The sequence below is a fragment of the Pteropus medius genome, unplaced genomic scaffold (assembly GCF_902729225.1).
Source record: "Pteropus medius unplaced genomic scaffold, Ma_sr-lr_union100, whole genome shotgun sequence".
In the NCBI taxonomy this organism is placed as follows: domain Eukaryota; kingdom Metazoa; phylum Chordata; class Mammalia; order Chiroptera; family Pteropodidae; genus Pteropus; species Pteropus medius.
In genome coordinates, this window is record NW_024342467.1 from 10,129,451 (window position 1) to 10,147,057 (window position 17,607).

The following is a 17,607-nucleotide window of genomic DNA, read 5'->3' on the forward strand; positions in this document are numbered from 1 at the left end:
CAGACTATGTATGTATGTATTTACATTCTCATTTCAGTGTGTTCACTAAGTAGCAGTTTAATGAAGTCAATGTTTAATTCATTCATCATCCGAGATTTCCCTTGTGTTTTTCTTTTATAAACAGTAGTTCGAGATGTCGTCTGCCATAGTTATAGTATCTTTACCTAGCATATCGGCAATTCAGTATATTGCAAATCAGGTGTTATTTGTATTCAAATACACGGCTCTTAGGAAATGAGATAAGACAGATAAAGCAATACATTTTTCTCTATTATCGTTAGACAACCAACCTAAAAATAAATTTGATATCAATTATTATTCAGACATTTATTACTGTGAACAAACCAGAGGTATATCAATATTTCGTGCTACGACATTCTACACCTTGACTTTTGAAACTTAAAAAAAAAAAATTGGGTTGCCCTTAATGTTTTCTAGAAATCTCATATTAGACTATAATATCTGTGTTTTCTATTGCTTAAAGGTGTTACATTACTCTCACTCAATCACTTCACCTAACCATGAGCGGGGCTCCAGCTGGCCCAGCTGGTACAGGGAAAACTGAAACCACCAAAGATCTTGGGCGTGCCCTTGGCATGATGGTTTATGTATTCAACTGTTCAGAGCAAATGGACTACAAAGTAAGTTGGTTATACAATGATGTATACTAACGAGGTTATTCATGATTTGGAAGGATTCAAAATAATATCGTTTCAAACCCTCTCCTGTTAAATTCTTAATGCTTCACCCCATCATTTAGTCCATAGGAAATATCTATAAAGGATTAGTGCAGACAGGAGCTTGGGGCTGCTTTGATGAGTTCAATCGAATTTCTGTGGAAGTTCTATCAGTGGTGGCAGTACAAGTGAAGATGATACATGATGCCATCAGAAACAGAAAAAAGAGGTGAGTGACATGTGGCTTTTCTTATTGCTACAAAAAGAAAGAGGAGCAGAGAATAATGCAGTAAACTTCACCTTCACAGTTTTTGCTGCCTCTCCTTGTCTCATGAAATGGATAAAATAACAGAGACTGGTTAATTTTGAATAGTTATTTTGAATAACCTCCCATTCTTTATTAGTGGTTTTAAGTGTTGAATAACAACAAAGATATATTATTTTAATAACAAAAAATAAACACCGTTTACAATGCTAAATATGGTCATCAATTCTCACTCTTGATCTTACTTGACCTTCTGGCAGCATCTGGCACAGTTGATCCCTCCCTTCTGTGTGACTCACTTTTTTTCACATGAGTTCTAGGGCACCACACCTTCCCGATTTTTCCCCACCCTCAGGGCTGTTCTTTGCTGGTTTCTTCTCATCTATAAATGGGGAAAGTATAGCACCTCCCTTAGAGATTAATGATTCAATGTAAAGCCCTTTGACAATTGCTTGACACACAGCGGGCACCATATCAGCTTTAGCTATTTTCTACTGTCATTTCCTGATCTATCAATTTTTAATGTCACAGTCTTCAATTTTTAGATTTCTTCTTTCTCTCTTTATATTTGTTCTCTTGGTGATTTGACCAATCACATGGCCTTCAATACCATCTGTGTGCTGCTGGCTACGAGCTGCCCAGGCCTCCCTCCCTTCTCCGATATTTAGACAACGCCATTAGGACATCTCAAGGCTCCACTCGATGTCTCAGAGGCCTCTCATATCCAAAATCAAAATTCTTGTCTTTCTACCAGCACTTGCTTTATTAGTATAATCTCATCACAGTAGATTATATCCTCACATTCTTCTGGTTACTTGGTCCAAAAACTTCCCAAATATTTCCAGAACCTAACCACTTTCCAACACAATGACATACTCCAAAAGATAAAACATGACAGAGTTTGGTGATATAATTTGAGAAATAAGCGTTATAGTACACAATTTTAATCTTCTTTTAACATTTTTGGTATACAGTGCAACCTCATTTATCTGGCCTACCCATTTATCCCCCATTTACTAGGATACTTTGCTCAGCTAGGAACATTTTGATCTTCTCATCATGAAAAGATTATCTAGCCCCTTGAAACTGAACTCATTGTAGAATTTGCCAGTTATTACAGATACAGTTGCATATTTCCACCTTCTATAAAAGCTCTCATGGCTCTGGGATACCAGCTTCCTATGACTGGATGGCTGCTCTCTCACCTGTCCCTGCTCTAACGCTAGGCTCCTTCATGATTCCATGAGTTTTATTAAATTCTCTTTACACTCGAGGATTTAAGAGATGAGACCATGCCTCAGCTACAGAGCCTTCCAGCATCTGGCTGGCTGTACCTTTGGCTTTCGGTTATCCCTGCTTTCTGCATTGGAAGAGCGTCAGTCAGTTATCTGGCTGCAATAACCTCTTCTTTCTGCGAGCAGCCCTCCTAGGCCTGTCTGCCTTGTGTTCTAGGAATGAAGATTTCTCCATTCTTACCTTGACTATACTAAATCTACCTTCTCTTCATTATCTAATACTCAAGAAGCTTTAGTCCTAAAAAATGTGGCTGTCTCTTTTCCCTCCCTGTTCTGTGGTATAGGCCCAACTCCTTAACTGCTTCAGCTCTCCCCTGTCTCAACAACAGAAGAAAGCCTTATCCTTTGTCTCATTTACCGCACTTGAAAGTTTCTTTCTACTTATCCTTCAGTTTGGCTCCTGCAGCCCTTTACCATTCTGTTGCCCTGACCATCAATAGCCTAATTGGGCCCTTGCAAATCTTTCTTAAAATCTTTCACTACTTCTCCAATGCCTTCACGTGATAATAGCAATAGACATAGCTGACATCTGCTGAGTATTTACCATGTTCTAGACATTGTACTCTTAGGCCTGTGTATACCTGAACTCTCTTAATCTTCATATGATCCAATAAGGTGAGTGATAACCATTATCCCATTTTTTTTAAAAATTAGATGAGGGAACTGGGACATGCCTAAAGTGATACAGCTGGTCTCAGAATGCTCATTCTAACTCCAGAGCTAGCTGTCATAACCAGAGTCTACTTCTCTGTGGTTGTCAATGGGTATTTGTTGAATAAATGGGAGGAGGAAAGGGAGGGAGAAGGACAAGCAAATAGAGAAAATAAAGACTGAACAAGGAGTCCCTTTCACCTCTTAGCCTGGGCAATCTCTTTCTGTGCAGTATCTCATTAAAGAAATTGCAGCCCTTGTCGAAGGCAAAAATAGCATCACCTTGTATTAACTATTAAAGTCATCAAGTCCTCATTTTTACATGCACCCAATGGCTGTGCTAAAATATAAAGTAAATCTTCCTATATTTGTAATTCCTCTGGGGAAGGGAGTGCATTTTTAATAAATGTGCTTCAAAACATATTCAAGGTATGTGTGATTATGAATTTTAAAGAAAATTACACAGAATAAATAGCTTCCTAATAACGTTTGCATTTGGCAGTGGTTTGCATTTGTCAATGTGCATTTATATTCAAAGAACACATTTAATTTTATCAACATTCTTTTTCTGGTAGATTTGTATTTCTTGGGGAAGCTATCACACTGAAGCCATCAGTGGGAATATTTATAACCATGAACCCAGGATATGCTGGTCGAACAGAATTACCGGAAAATCTCAAAGCTCTTTTCAGGCAAGTGTGATGCTTTGCGGTTTAGCATCTGGAGCACTCATGCCACCTAACGTTGCTGGTTTGCACTGTTAAATGTTCATTCGTTTTTTACTTGAGAATTCCTGTGGAAAAGCCCTGATTCTTTGGGGTTGCTTTATGGAGAAAACTTTCACCATGATAAATTGACTCTTTTGAAATAGGAAACCAGAATCAAAATCATTACTTGAATGTCACATGGTACATTTGAACATTTAATACTGACTCTTTTGTAATGATATTTTTATTATAAACATAATTTTCACAAATTATAGAATATTTGGAAAATATAGAAAAGAATGCAGATAAAATTACAGCTTCGCCACCCAGAAATAATGATTGTTATATTTTTTTCTAGTCTCTTTTATAGTTCATATTTTATGGAGTTAAGGCAGTAGGTTAGGCATGGTTTTTATTTAGTTCTTATTTAATGTTTTGACATAAGTAGTTTATCATTATTGAATATTCTTTGGAAATGCCATTTTATGTTGCTCCAAAATAGTCTCTCGCATGGCTTGTTCATAATTTTCTTAACCATTCCCAATTGTCTGACACATAGGATTAGTGTTTTTCTTTTTAGTTTTTTATGATCATAAAATAGTAGGCTATAAACATCTCTCCACATGAAGAGTTATTCTTATTTCAGATTATTACCTAGAATAGATTCCTACATGTAGAATTACTTGGTGAATGATTAAAATACTTATTGATGACCTGCTTTCCAAAAATATTGTAGTAATATTTACACTTATTAGCAGTCTGTCAGAGAACCTGTGCTATTACATTTGAATCGGTTATGTTTAACTCGTATTTTAAATCAACTTTGTTCAGGTATAGTTTCATACAATAAAATACACCCATTGAAGTGTGTAGTTGGTGGAAGCACTACGACAATCAAGATATGAAATATTTCTGACACCCTTGGGAGTTCCTCTATGCCGTTTTGAAGTTAATCCACCATTCCCTTGATGTGCTTTCTATGACTTTAGGTTAAATTTGTCTTTCCTAGAGTTCATGTAAATGAAACCGTATGTACGTACTCATTTGTGTTGTTTTTCTTTCCTTGAACGTTATGATTTGGGGATTTTTCCAAGTCAGAGCGTATCAGTAGTTCATTCTCTTTGTTGTTGATTGGTATTCTGTTGTATGCACATACGATTTGTTTGTCCATTCACCAGTTGATGGACATTTAGGTTGTTTCCAGTTTTGTGCTATTATGAGTAAAGCTGCTGTGAACAGTCATGTACGATCTTTGTGCAAACATATGTTTTCTTTTGAGTAAATATCTATGAATCGAATTGCTAAATCACATGGCAAATGTATATTTGACTTTATTAGAATTTGCCAATATGGTTTCCAAGATGATTGTATCATTTTACACCTTCACCATCAATGCATAAGAATTCCACTTGCTCTGCATTCTTGTCAAAATGTGGTATCGTCAGTCTTTTTAGTTTTAGCCAATCTAATAGATATATCTTTATGGGTTTAGTTTGCATTTCCATGATGGCTAATGATGTCGAACATCTTTTCATGTAACTTACTGGCCATTCCCATAATATCCTTTATTAAATACATATCTTGCAAATGTTTTTCTCTCAATTTATGGCTTGCATTTTTATTTTCTTAATGGTGTCTATCAAAGATAGAAGTTCTAAATTTGATGAAATACAATTTATGAATTGGTTTTATGTTTTTTTTCATACCCTACTTTAAGAATGTCTGATTTGCCTCAGGTTGCAAAAATTTTCAAATATGTTCTAGAAGTTTTATAGTTTTCATATAGATTTTCTCCTTTTTTTTGTTAATGTACTGAACTATATTGATTTTTCAAATGCTAAACATTTCAAATGCTAAGCAATTCAAATGCTAAGCAATTCAATATTGCATTCCTGGGATAAACTTCACTTGGTTAGGAGATATCATTTTTATAGGTATTGATGGATTCAGTATGCTACTATTTTGTTAAGGATTTTTACATCTGTGCCATGAGGGATGTTGGTCTGTAGTGTCTTTTCTTATAATATCTTCATCTGGTTTTGGCATCAGGGTAATGATAACTTCATGAAATAGGTTGGCCAATGTTCTCTTCTTCTCTATTTTATTAAGAATTTGTGTAGGACTGGTATTATCTGCCCCTTAAATATTCGATAGATTTAATTAGTGATGCCATTCAGGCCTAGATTTTTCTTTGTGAGAGTCTTTTTAGTACTAAATTCAGTTTCTTTAATAGATATGGAGTCACTCAGATTTTTAATTTCTTTTTCAATTTCTTTTGATAATTTGCATATTTTAAGGAATCTCTCCATGTTATCTAGATTGTTGAATTTATTGGCATTAATTTGTCCATAATATTCCCTTGGTGTCTGTAGCGATGTCCTGAAGTCCATGTCTGATATGAGAAATGTATGTCTTCTCACTCTTTGCATCCTTGATGAGCTAAAGGCTTATCAGTTTTATTTATAGGAGTTCTTGAGTGTTCACAATATGTATCTTCATTGGCACTCTGCCTTCAAAATAAAATATTGCTTCATATGTAAGAACCTCTGTATTTTTCAGTGTGATTTCTTTCAATTGTTTTGAGCTTGAAATTTGCTTGTCCATCCGTCTAGATATTTAACCATATTTCGTGTGTATTTTCTTCTGATTTTTATGGTGTTACTTTTTGAATGTGCTTCTTCTATTAAGGACTTATTTTGGTAGGTAATATGAAATGAGCATTTAAACAGAATCTTTTCCCTAATAGTCAATTATTCTAGCATCCTTTATTGAATATTTTCTTTTCCTCATAGAGTAGCTTTTTCTAGCATAGCAATTTTGTTATGTCTATTTTTCTTGGAACAAAATTCTAGAGAATAACTATTCTAGAAATAAATGGAATAATTATAGAATATTTTCATTTGAAAACTATACACCTTTACAAAATTTTTTGCATTTGTAACCCAAATTCATCTCATTCATGTTATCATTTGGGTCTTAAAATTTGAAATTGTTTTGTAAAGTTTTCATAAATTTGGTTTAATTAAGTACAGCATCATTTATATTGGGGTGCTGGTACTTCATACAGCAAAGTTGGAAGGCCAGTTTGGATGACGGAAATAATATTCATGAGTGGAGGCAGTATGCATGAGCCTTAAGAATATCATGATTCTACCACTTACCCACCATGTGGCCTAGGGCATGTGATTGAACTTCTCAGAACCTTAGTCTGCACCTCTGTAAAATACAGATAAGAGTAGCCACCTCCTTGACTTGTGAGAATTAAGTGAGAGAGCATGATAAGCTTTTAGTATCCTATATGGCAGGAAGAAAGTGCTCAGTAAGTATTAGTTGTCAATATTAATGCAAGTACCAATTAAGTGAATTTGCTAGCCTTGTCTCATATTTACTCTTCATCTTGACTACTTCTGTCATGTGCTAAAGAGTAAAAAATGTGGGAAAAAATGTGAGGCCAGCTGAGATAGAAGTATGTATTCAATAACATAGATCCAGAGAGACTCTGGGTAATATTTAGGATGAAAAATGAGATACGCCTGAAGCAGACAAATTATATTTACAAAAACAGGTGGATAAATATTTAGAATGTACACTTTACGAAGTCTAAAATAACGAGCTCATTTACTTATTTATTCTGACTCCTCTTTTGCACTTAAGTTGAGTAGAACTTTTTCAAGTGTTGCTGTTGCTAGCAGTTGTCTTTGGGGAGGACTTTTGGACATGCCCCTCTAAAAGAAAGGGGATTTGAAAGCTATGTTTTTATAAATTTTCATCTCAGAAGTCTGTGTAAGCTAGCCTCGCGCAGTGACGTACTAGAGACAGCTTGTAGGAGCTGACAGTTAAATTTTCATGGATTTTGTGAGGCGGGTTGTTAAGTACGGCCACTAAATTATATAAACTTTTGATTAAATAAATTGTATTAAAAACAAAGGTGATAAATACTCAAAACTGAGTATTGTCTAGGTAATGTCTTTTCTGAATATTTATGCAATGAGATTGTCTATGTCTGGTATGCTGGTGTGGTGGCATGCTGCCATGCGGCTCTCCCCAGCTCCATGTTTTGTGTTGCTAGATAGACATCAGCCATGCCGGAAGTATTTATTCCATGGAAATCAGCAAACACTACACCCACACTTCTCCCCTTTCCAGACTTTACATCTTTGTCTGTGTATCCAGTAACTAGTGGACAGTTTTCAGTTGAAGTGAGGGGTCTGTGGTTTGACAGAGGTAATTGTGACCTGCTCGGGAATGTCTAGAATGTTGGTATGAATTAAGCACTTGATTTCAGCAATTTATACTTATTATCTTATCACATTTTTAAACTAAATTATATATTTACTTTTCAGACCCTGTGCCATGGTAGCCCCCGACATTGAGCTAATCTGTGAAATCATGTTGGTTGCTGAAGGTTTCGTGGATGCACGTTCATTAGCCCGAAAGTTCATTACGTTGCACGCACTGTGCAGGGAGCTCCTCTCCAAGCAGGTGAAGAGTCTTCTGTTACTTTTTCTTGGTTTTTACGCCCCATTAAAACAGCTTTTGAAATATGGGTGCTGGGTAATTTATTATTCAAATTTTAATTAGACACAGGAATAATTTTATATTTTCCATACACTTTCGAAAATCTGTAATTTGTAGTTCTTAATTTTTTTCTGAAATTAAACTTGAGACATTTTAAGTCTCATGCTTAATTTGTACTTAATACAGGTTTTATCAACAGGCAATGTGGTTTTCTTTAAACCTGACCAATGTTATCACTGTAAATGGAATTTTATGATGCCTCCCATTCTTTGTGAGAATATTATTATCTAGTGAGAGAAGGTTGGAATATACATGAGTCAGGTAAAGTTGATTTTCTGGAGAAACAGTAAGAAATGTTAAACAACTTTTATCATTTGTTGGTAATCCTTTATTTGAAAGTAGAATTTGCTTTTTTTTTTTTTTTTTTTAAACTTTGCTCTACAATTCCCAGTCTCTGAAATGGGTCAAACTTAACTATTCTCTGTTTTCCAGTCATTAGCTTCTGGCAGTCTCATTTACAGTTGCTGGTGTGCCACATAAATTACACGTGTATCAGCATCATTATTTTTAAACTCAGTTTTTTAGCCACCTTTGACTTCGGTCCTTTGATGACCTTTCATTACTTCCCGCTGACGTTATTCTGCAGCTGTTCTAGGATGAAAGTATTAAAACACCACAGTTATAACCACACAGTTACATGCATTGCCAGATGTACTCATTTTAAGTTATCCATTGCTGTGGGAAGTTTGGAATATGAAAGAGAAATTCATGTTGTCATTTTAATAACTGAGTTTACATTCTTGGGGGGAACATAGCAAATTTAATAATATGGAAGATGTTTATGACAATGTTATATGCGAAAAACAGCATACCAAACTGTGTGATCTATAATTGGCATGTGTTTTATATTATACTCTGTTTCACACACACACACAAAGTGACTGGAAAATACATTGTGATTTTTAACATTTGTCTCTGGATAATAAAACTGTATTTTTATTTTTTTCCTTATTCTTATTTATAATATCTTTTTTCCATGAGCCCATTTTAATTTTATAATGGGGAAAAAGAAGAAAATAATGTCATTGACTCCAGGAAAAATGGAGTTGCAACTATATTCATTCCTAGTAGTAATATTTAAATATTTAGTGAGCATCTACTGTATCCAAATAATGTTTATTTATGATGATGATAAAGGGGATAAGACTCAGAACAAATGAAACACTCAGATTTATGACTTCAAAGAATTTACTTAGGAGATTCAGTTTACGTGAAATAAAAATTGGAATAAAATGGAGAATGAAAAGATTATCCTATTAAGAAAGAAAGAAGCCAGTCTTTATTGAGCAGGTGCCATGTGTTCTCTTTTGAAATCTTTACAAGAAGTCTATAGATTTGCTATTATTAGTTTCGTTTTACAGATAGGGAAACAGAATGAATTGACCTGTCCAACGTCCACAGCTAACAAGTGCTGGGAGCAAGATTTGAATTTAGTTCTTTCAAATTCTTTCGAGGACACCTGTAGCCAATTACAAGAGGAAGGTATTGAGAGGAAGGTAGAATAGGCAAAAAAAAGTTCGTCACCCCAGGAAGATGTCATAAATGAGATGGTGGGGAGGAAATCTGGCCAGGCTAGAACTACTGACTTGAGAACACAGTATCCTGATAATTTTCTAAGCTGTGGGGGTGGATTAGAGAAGAATCAGTGAACATTGTTGATCAAAGGAATGACATAATGAAAATGGTGGGGATTGTTTGAGCAGTGGTTTGCAGTGTTTAAATGTTCAGGAGACTCACTAAGTCCTCTTAAATCTGTGTCCAGAATTTCTTCTGCATCCTCTGCTTTAATATTGTTACTGCCTTGACTTAGCCCCCTCCCCAGTCTCCCTGGCCTCCAGACTCTTGTTCTTACCCCCCTCCTTCCTTCCTCAAGCCTCAATCTACTTTTACATCAGCAATTTTCAAAACTCTTTTTCTATTGAGACTCAGTACACACACATATGCACAACCGAAACAAAAATTTTCATGAAACACTTCTTACCTTTATTTGCAATGTGTTCTGGTATTCTTCCATTCTGTTTTGTTTTATCACCAACTAAAATGATGGTTAAGACCCAGTAAATCGACTTTATTATCCACTAATGGATTGAAGGGCATATTTTTATACATGTATATATATTGTTTCACTGCCCATAAAGCATTAATTCATTTTACTCCTACAGCAGCCTTGTAGAGTGGGTAAATACTTGTATCTGCCTTTTTATAGATGATGATGCTAAGGCTTGGAGGGGTTAAATGACTCTCCTGTAGGCACAGCTGAGAGATGTTTGAGAGCAGTCTTGTTAGTATGTGGATTGTAGAGGAAAGGCAGAGAAGGCCAGGCAGATAATCAACCAGTTAATTCAGCTTACCTTTACTGAGCACCTGCCCCCATGCAATACGTCCTGCTAGGACCTAGAAGACAAAGGCAAATAAGATACCGGTTCTGTTCTCCAGGAACTCAGAGCCTGTGAGAACTATCTTCCTTAGAGATAATGTAGAAGTCTCAAAGAGGTACTGGTTGATAATTGAATTTTATTTAATATGGTTTTGATTGTATTAAGTGCCAGCATCAGGGCTGCAGCATCCAAGAAAGTAAAGATGGGTAATTAGAGCAATTCAAGATAGAGGCCTGGGAAGGCGTGGTATAGCAGGGCTGTTAGTGGACAGCTGGAGGAACGTGCTTGTGGCCGGAGGTGAAAACGTGGAAGTGGTTGAACTCCTGAGTTAGCAGGATCATTGAGAGAAGAGCAAGGAAGGTGGATGGAGCCTTGGGCAGAGGCGGCAACTAAATGCAACTACGAAGAAGAGATTTGCTGACAGGGGCAGAGAATCGGGTGAAAGAAGCAGGAAGACGCTGAAGGGACATGGATTTCACAGTTTCAAATATAGCTTGAGAGATAAAACTTCACGTCGTTAAAGCATGTATTTATCCGAACGCCTAGCTTTCGGCTTCTCCTTCTGAAGTGAGAACCATTCCCTCATAAAAATTTTTGAGAAAATATGCCTGTGTTTTGATTTTAGGATCATTATGATTGGGGACTTCGAGCTATTAAATCTGTCTTGGTTGTAGCTGGCTCCCTGAAACGAGAAGACAAAAACAGACCTGAAGACCAGGTAATGCAGGGCTGATATGATTTCCATTGCGTGAGTAGCAAAATGGCTTCATACACATGAAAGCGTGTACCCGGACGATGGGTCGTGCATAGCACGATTTTTAAGAAAAATCACATCTATTTTTAATGTAGAGTATTTTGAGGACTGGCATTTCTTATATTATAAAAGATCACCAGTATTCTTGAGTGAAAGAATATGGGCGTAGGAAAGAAAATGTGTAATTTTATAAGCATTTTTGAAATGTCAGCCACACAAAAAATATTTCGGCAGTCATAATTAAATAATTCAGTAGTCACTATTTGATTTCTCCTGAAGCATGTTTCAAAAATCCGAGTCAGGTTATTAATCCTGAAGAAGTCAGTGGAAACATAATCTAATGGAAAAAAGTATGTCCATTTCATAGGATGTAAGATGCACATGAAGAATGGGACGGGAAGGTTGATCGCCTAAAACCAGGGAAATACTTAGTGGGCTTTTCAGAGCTTCTAGGGAATTGTCCCTCCTAGGAAGAAACAGCCACATGTCCATTTTTTCTGTTAAATTAGTGAGAGTAATGGCTGTACAGATACAGCACTACGTATACATGAAGTATGCTTAGATCTGTTCCTGTGAGTTTCTTTTTATGTTAAAGGATATTATGTGATTTTCTACTTGTTCAATCTTTCTCTTCCTCTCAGTCACAGTTCATGACAGGATCAGGATTTTCTTGCACTTATTCTCCTGCTCTGTTGTTGTTGTTGGAATGCTTACCTTTCTGTAGAAGTCATCCTGATGTTCAAGTTTCTGCTTTTAAAATTGGAAGCTTTCTTTGGTTTTCAGCCAATATAGAACAAAAATCCAAACTGAAAATAGTTGTGTGTATTATTCTGAGATTCTCAGAGTATTTTGAACAAAACGATCTAGTGGGCCTGGCTAATTTATCTCCTGGAGTTTGAGGACTAAGGAGGGAAGGGCCTCAGATCCTTTCTCAGGATCAAAGGAGGTGTTGGTAGGGAAGGTACAGGGCCCCCTTGATGACTTTGGTCTGAGGATGTCCTGGTATCTGCAGAGCCTTCTCATGTTCTCATACGTGACCTTGTAGGCATTTAACCTCCCTATAGGGGAAGTTAATTAGATAGAATGCCATCCTAATTAGAGAACGGTATCGATTCTCATGCTTTAGATAAGAGAATTAAAAATAATATCTTTAGCTGTTTAGGTGGTTGTTAGACCCCATTTGGGCTTTTAAAATGAAGTGTTGCCCTCTTTTCTGGTTTATTTTATTTTTTAAAAATTTATTTAAATGAGTTTCAAGTATACAGTATATTGGTTAGACATCTATATAAACGATACCCCCAATTGCTCCCTCCCTCCCCTATTCTCTTTTCTAGGTGCTCATGAGAGCATTAAGGGACTTCAATATGCCTAAGATTGTGACAGACGACATCCCTGTGTTTCTGGGCCTGGTCGGTGACCTGTTTCCAGCCCTGGACGTGCCCCGGAGGAGGGCGCCACACTTTGAACAGATGGTCAGGCAGTCCACCCTGGAGCTCCGCCTGCAGCCTGAGGAGAGCTTCATCCTCAAAGTAAAAGGGGCATTTACTTGCCATGGCAGCCCTTGGGCTGCACAGTGACAATAACTGTAGTTAAGTGATACTGAACCAAACGTCAACTTATATATTACACCAACCTTAATATACTTTACTGCATTCTAACATGGCAGTCTTCATGAAAGTAAATATAAATATTTTGTAATCCCATTCTGTGAGAAGGGAAACGCAGGTATGATTAAGTCACAGTTTTAAATGTAAGCAGACTTTTTGTTAGTTTATAAAACTTTCTGGTTCTTCTTAGTGACATGCACCAAAAGTTAATTTTGCTCTTTTCATTCCAGTTTAGAGAAAATTAGAAACAAAATCATTAGTGCATGCTTTTAGTGGGGAGAAATTGCTACATGTATGACATCATCTGACTTATTAAAGGCATGTGCATATGTGTGTTCAATCTGGGTGTAGTGAATACATGGATGTTAAAATAGATATGTAGAGTGTCTTTTAGATATTTTAGAGGATGTAAGTCATTACTCAATTATAGATGATGATTGGCCATATACTGCTTTGTTCAACACTTCGAGAAGAGTCACTGGTTGTATAAGTAACCCCAGCCAGGTACCCTGTACTATTATTTTTCAGTGATTGTCTTCATTCTCACTTCTGTGTTCTATGTCGGAGAGCTAGGAGGAACTATATTTAACCCTTGTCATCTATTTTAACTTTCCTGGAATATACTGTTGTCAGTGGGGCTGGCTTGGGTTGTAAGGAAAGAGTTGGGCAAAAATGGATAGTGGGTTTTTGTTTTTGTTTTTTAAATCATAAACTCATGAAAGGAAACCAGTGACTGGCTGTTGGGTTTGCAGGTTGTCCAGCTGGAAGAACTGTTGGCCGTGCGGCACTCTGTCTTCGTGGTTGGAAATGCAGGCACGGGAAAGAGTAAGGTATAGTAAATTGCCTGTTAGCTTTCAGCCATGGAAGGAACAATTTTGGGTGGGAGGGCGAGCCTATTTTCAATTCTATTTAAAAGTTCTCTTCAGTGAAATCCACCATCATTTTGCATTAGAATCTGAGACTGATATCATTCTTTGATCAATTGACACTAATTTCCTCTATCCTGGGGGAGAGGGAGAAAGGAACAAATAGGAAAAGTAAGCTGAGATGAAGATTGGACTTTCCACATGAGATATTTAGCATGCTATTCATGCATTTAGATATATGCCATCCTATTTTATGCCTTTTTCAATAATATAATTCTACCTGAATTTTTTTATCCAAAGTTAATGTATTGAAATACTCTCGTGTAAGATATGTGGGTTGCGTGATTGGATTGGCCCTACCCACATTTATCAAAAGTATGTTGTTATCTTTTCCAAGTTATCCTAGATTTTCTTCCCCATATCATTAAGAAAACCCAAATATATATTTTTTAATACTCTCTCAGAATATGGCCCTTTGTAGGGCCAAAACAAAACTTGAAAAAAAGGAGAGGCAGCGAAAAAACCTGCACATTTTTGAGGTATCTATTGTGCACTGTACTAGGTGCCTCATGTGTGATTTACTCTGCATAACGATGATGTGCTATGGGTATTATTATCCCCACTTTTAGTTCATTGCTTGCTTTTGCTTGGTCTTACTGACAGTCCTGGCAATGTACTTATTTTCTTGGTTGGCAGATGGTATATGCATGCATTTTAATCCAGGGTGCTTGAGTATAAACATATTTAGTAGCCAATGACTAAAAATAATGAGTGGGCATATGAGTCTTTAGAGCATGGGTGTATGGAGAATTTGCCAATATTTAGATCTGAACCCAAAGTGGGATAATTGTAAAGGGAGGCCCTGAATAGGAATCTTTCTAGTGAAAAATATAAGAATTGAAATATTAAAGTAGATAACTGATAGATCTGTAATTATTTTGTTAGAGTAAGTTTCATATGCAGGCCCTAGTTTAAGGAAGGATAAAATTAAATTCTATAATTTTTAGTAGATTAATGGTTTCTAAAAATGTAAGCTTAATATTCCTAAGCCATTCAGTTTCTTTTATCTAGTCTTCACTTGTTCTGTTCTATTCAACCTTTAGTTAAGTTGATAGAATTAGAGCACTTATTATTCCAAAGTATTTGGCAATTATTTATCAGTCCTCTAAACCCCTGAGAAGATCAGGATAATAAGTATCTAAAAGCCCTGGCTTTTCAGAGAAAGCAAAAAGGATACTTGGGGCAGATATTTGAGATAAGGTGTCAATTAAACAGATGTGTATTAAGCACCTATCCTGTGAATTCTTATCCTCAAGGCTTCTTTTCCTTAATTATCTAGATCAGGGTTTCTCAGCCTCAGCACTATCGACATTCTGGACCAGATAAGTCTTCGTTGTAGGGCTGTCCTGTGCATTGTAGGATGTTTAGCAGCAAGCTTGCCCTCTGACCACTAGATGCCCAGTAGCATGCCTTCATCCCCCAAGTCAAGAAATCTGCTGTTGAGAGCTATTGCTGTAGGTCACTGGGTCTCAAAGCATGTCCAGACCAGCATCACAGGCATCACCTGGGACCTTAATAGAAGTGCCAGTCATCAGTCCCTCCCTAGACATACTGAATTGAATTTGTGATTGGGTCCAGCAATCTGGGGTTTAACATTCTATAAGTGATACTGATGCAGGCTAAATTTAGAGAATGACTAAATAATACAGGTAGATTATATTTTAATAACATGAACAGAATTCTTATTTAATACAGTCCTTCACTTTCCACGCATAGTTAAATATCTCAAATGATAGTGACTTTCTCTAGTCTGCATTGTTCAAAGAATCAGGTGAACTGATCCTAAGGGATTATAGGATTAAATGTCTCAAGATGGTAATGAAAATGTGTACATGTAAATTTTTTCCCACTCTCAATCTTAATACACACAGAATAGCTAGGAACATGTAATAAATAAGGAACATCCTTTGAAATCTTTTGCTTCTCATTTGGCTTACATTAGTATTAATTTTCTTAGCTTTTTCCCTTTCTTCCCTTCAGATTTTGAGAACACTGAACCGAACATATGTTAACATGAAACAAAAACCCATTTGGAATGACTTAAACCCTAAAGCTGTGACAACAGATGAACTCTTTGGTTTCATACATCATGCTACCCGGGAATGGAAAGATGGCAAGTAGTATTTCCCCTTTAGAAGTGCAAAAAATTTCTTGTTATCCAGGAAATCATCTCTCAGCTCAAGCCAATTTTAGTCATAGCTGGAGATTTACTGTTTGTGTTGGCGTTATTGGCAATATAGCAGCTCACAACAGCATTTGTAACCTATAAATTAAAGCTAGATTTGAATAAATGGTCGATTTGCATTCAGTAGGTTCGCGCTCAGAGCTGTGGATTTTATCCCGCATCAGTTATGTCAGGACTCTGTAAACTTGGAAGGAAGTCAACACGAATGCCTCAGAACATTTGTAAAGTACCTAACACAAAACACTGACCAAGTTTCAGGCAGGCAGTATTCTAGGTGCCAGGGACAAAAGTCAATGGGACATGTTTCTTAACCTGGAAGTATTTGTAGACAAGCAAACTCCTTTGTTAAAATCTGTTATTCTCGTATCAGTAAATGCACTAACCTTGGCATCATCCTTGAGTCCTCTGTCCCTTTCACACGCTACGTCCAACCTCAGAGCAAATCCTATAGGCTTTACCTTTAAGATACATACTGTATTCTAGCATTTCTCTTCTTCACAACTGCCATGTTCTTCAAGCCACCATAGCCTCTCGCCTGTACTTCCGCAGTAGCTCTCTCATTGGTCTCTCCCTGCAGTTCATTTTCCATACAGCAGACAGAAGGTGCTCTTCAAAATGTTAGTTCTCTGCTTGCAGTTTCCAGTGGGTTCCATCACCCTTGGAATGCAACCTTTGTCCAAGGCCTACAAGGTTCTGTGTGATTAGGTCCTCCTCCCCCGTCTCCAACCTCATTTACTGCGCTCTGCCCTCCACTTGCTGTTGTCCGTACATTCTGGTCTCCTTGCTCTTCCTTCAACATGCCAACTCTCTTTCCAGCACAGGCCTTTGTGCTTGAAGTTCCCACCATCTGCAACACTGCAGATACCTGCATGGCTTATTCCCTTACGTTACTGAAGTGTCTGGTCACATCAGAGAAGACTTCCCTGGTGATCCTGTGCATGAAAGCCCACCTCGCCATTCTCTATCCTCTTTTTAAGTGTGCAGTCTTTAATTTGTGAGACAGTCAAAATTTATTCTTAGCCTTTTATCTCTTTTTTTAAAGGATTATGGCAGGAAAGGAAAAATATCAGTTTATGTTGAAAATCTGTGGAAGCCATTCAAATCAGTGATCATTAGAAAAGGTTACTGACTTTTATGAATCATGGTGGCAGGTTCTACTATGTACTGTCACTTATTTTTGCATAAAGTACTTCACAGATGAATCAAAATCTTCCACAAACTTGCATCAGACAAGCTTTTCTCACCATGATATTATATACTTCAGTTTTGGAAAATCAGCAACTGTACAGTGCATAACACACATAATAATATTCAGATATGTAGTAATAGCAAAAAGGGCTATGGATTTAAAATGTTTTTATCTATGTATCTTGTGAAGTAATGATAATATAAGGCCAGTGACCAAATCTGTCAAAGAAATGATAGCACTTCTGAATGCTTTAGCTTTAGAATTATGTCCCTTGAATATCGTTAAAGAAAAATGGAGAAATATGAAATAATATTTGACCTAAAAATAGATGCTAAACATATGCACGTGAAAAAGGATCATGTCTCCATTTGGTGTCAGTTTCATGTGTGCTACCT

At 36.7% G+C, this 17,607-nt stretch overlaps 1 protein-coding gene across 10 annotated transcripts in view; it reads left to right on the forward strand.

Annotated features, from left to right (window-relative positions):
• DNAH11 (dynein axonemal heavy chain 11) overlaps nucleotides 1-17,607 on the forward strand; it is a 265,993-nt gene that overhangs the window by 101,342 nt on the left and 147,044 nt on the right. For 5 of the 10 annotated variants that reach the window (XM_039862506.1, XM_039862509.1, XM_039862507.1 and 2 more), the window contains 8 exons: nucleotides 485-641; nucleotides 761-906; nucleotides 3,464-3,580; nucleotides 7,939-8,077; nucleotides 11,177-11,269; nucleotides 12,640-12,834; nucleotides 13,665-13,742; nucleotides 15,819-15,951. In XM_039862506.1, coding sequence (XP_039718440.1) covers nucleotides 485-641; nucleotides 761-906; nucleotides 3,464-3,580; nucleotides 7,939-8,077; nucleotides 11,177-11,269; nucleotides 12,640-12,834; nucleotides 13,665-13,742; nucleotides 15,819-15,951 — 1,058 coding nt within the window. Of the gene's footprint in view, nucleotides 1-484; nucleotides 642-760; nucleotides 907-3,463; nucleotides 3,581-4,441; nucleotides 4,628-7,938; nucleotides 8,078-11,176; nucleotides 11,270-12,639; nucleotides 12,835-12,889; nucleotides 13,417-13,664; nucleotides 13,743-15,818; nucleotides 15,952-17,607 lie in introns of those variants that run through there. The other 5 variants (XM_039862512.1, XM_039862513.1, XM_039862514.1 and 2 more) reach the window with 5 other exon arrangements.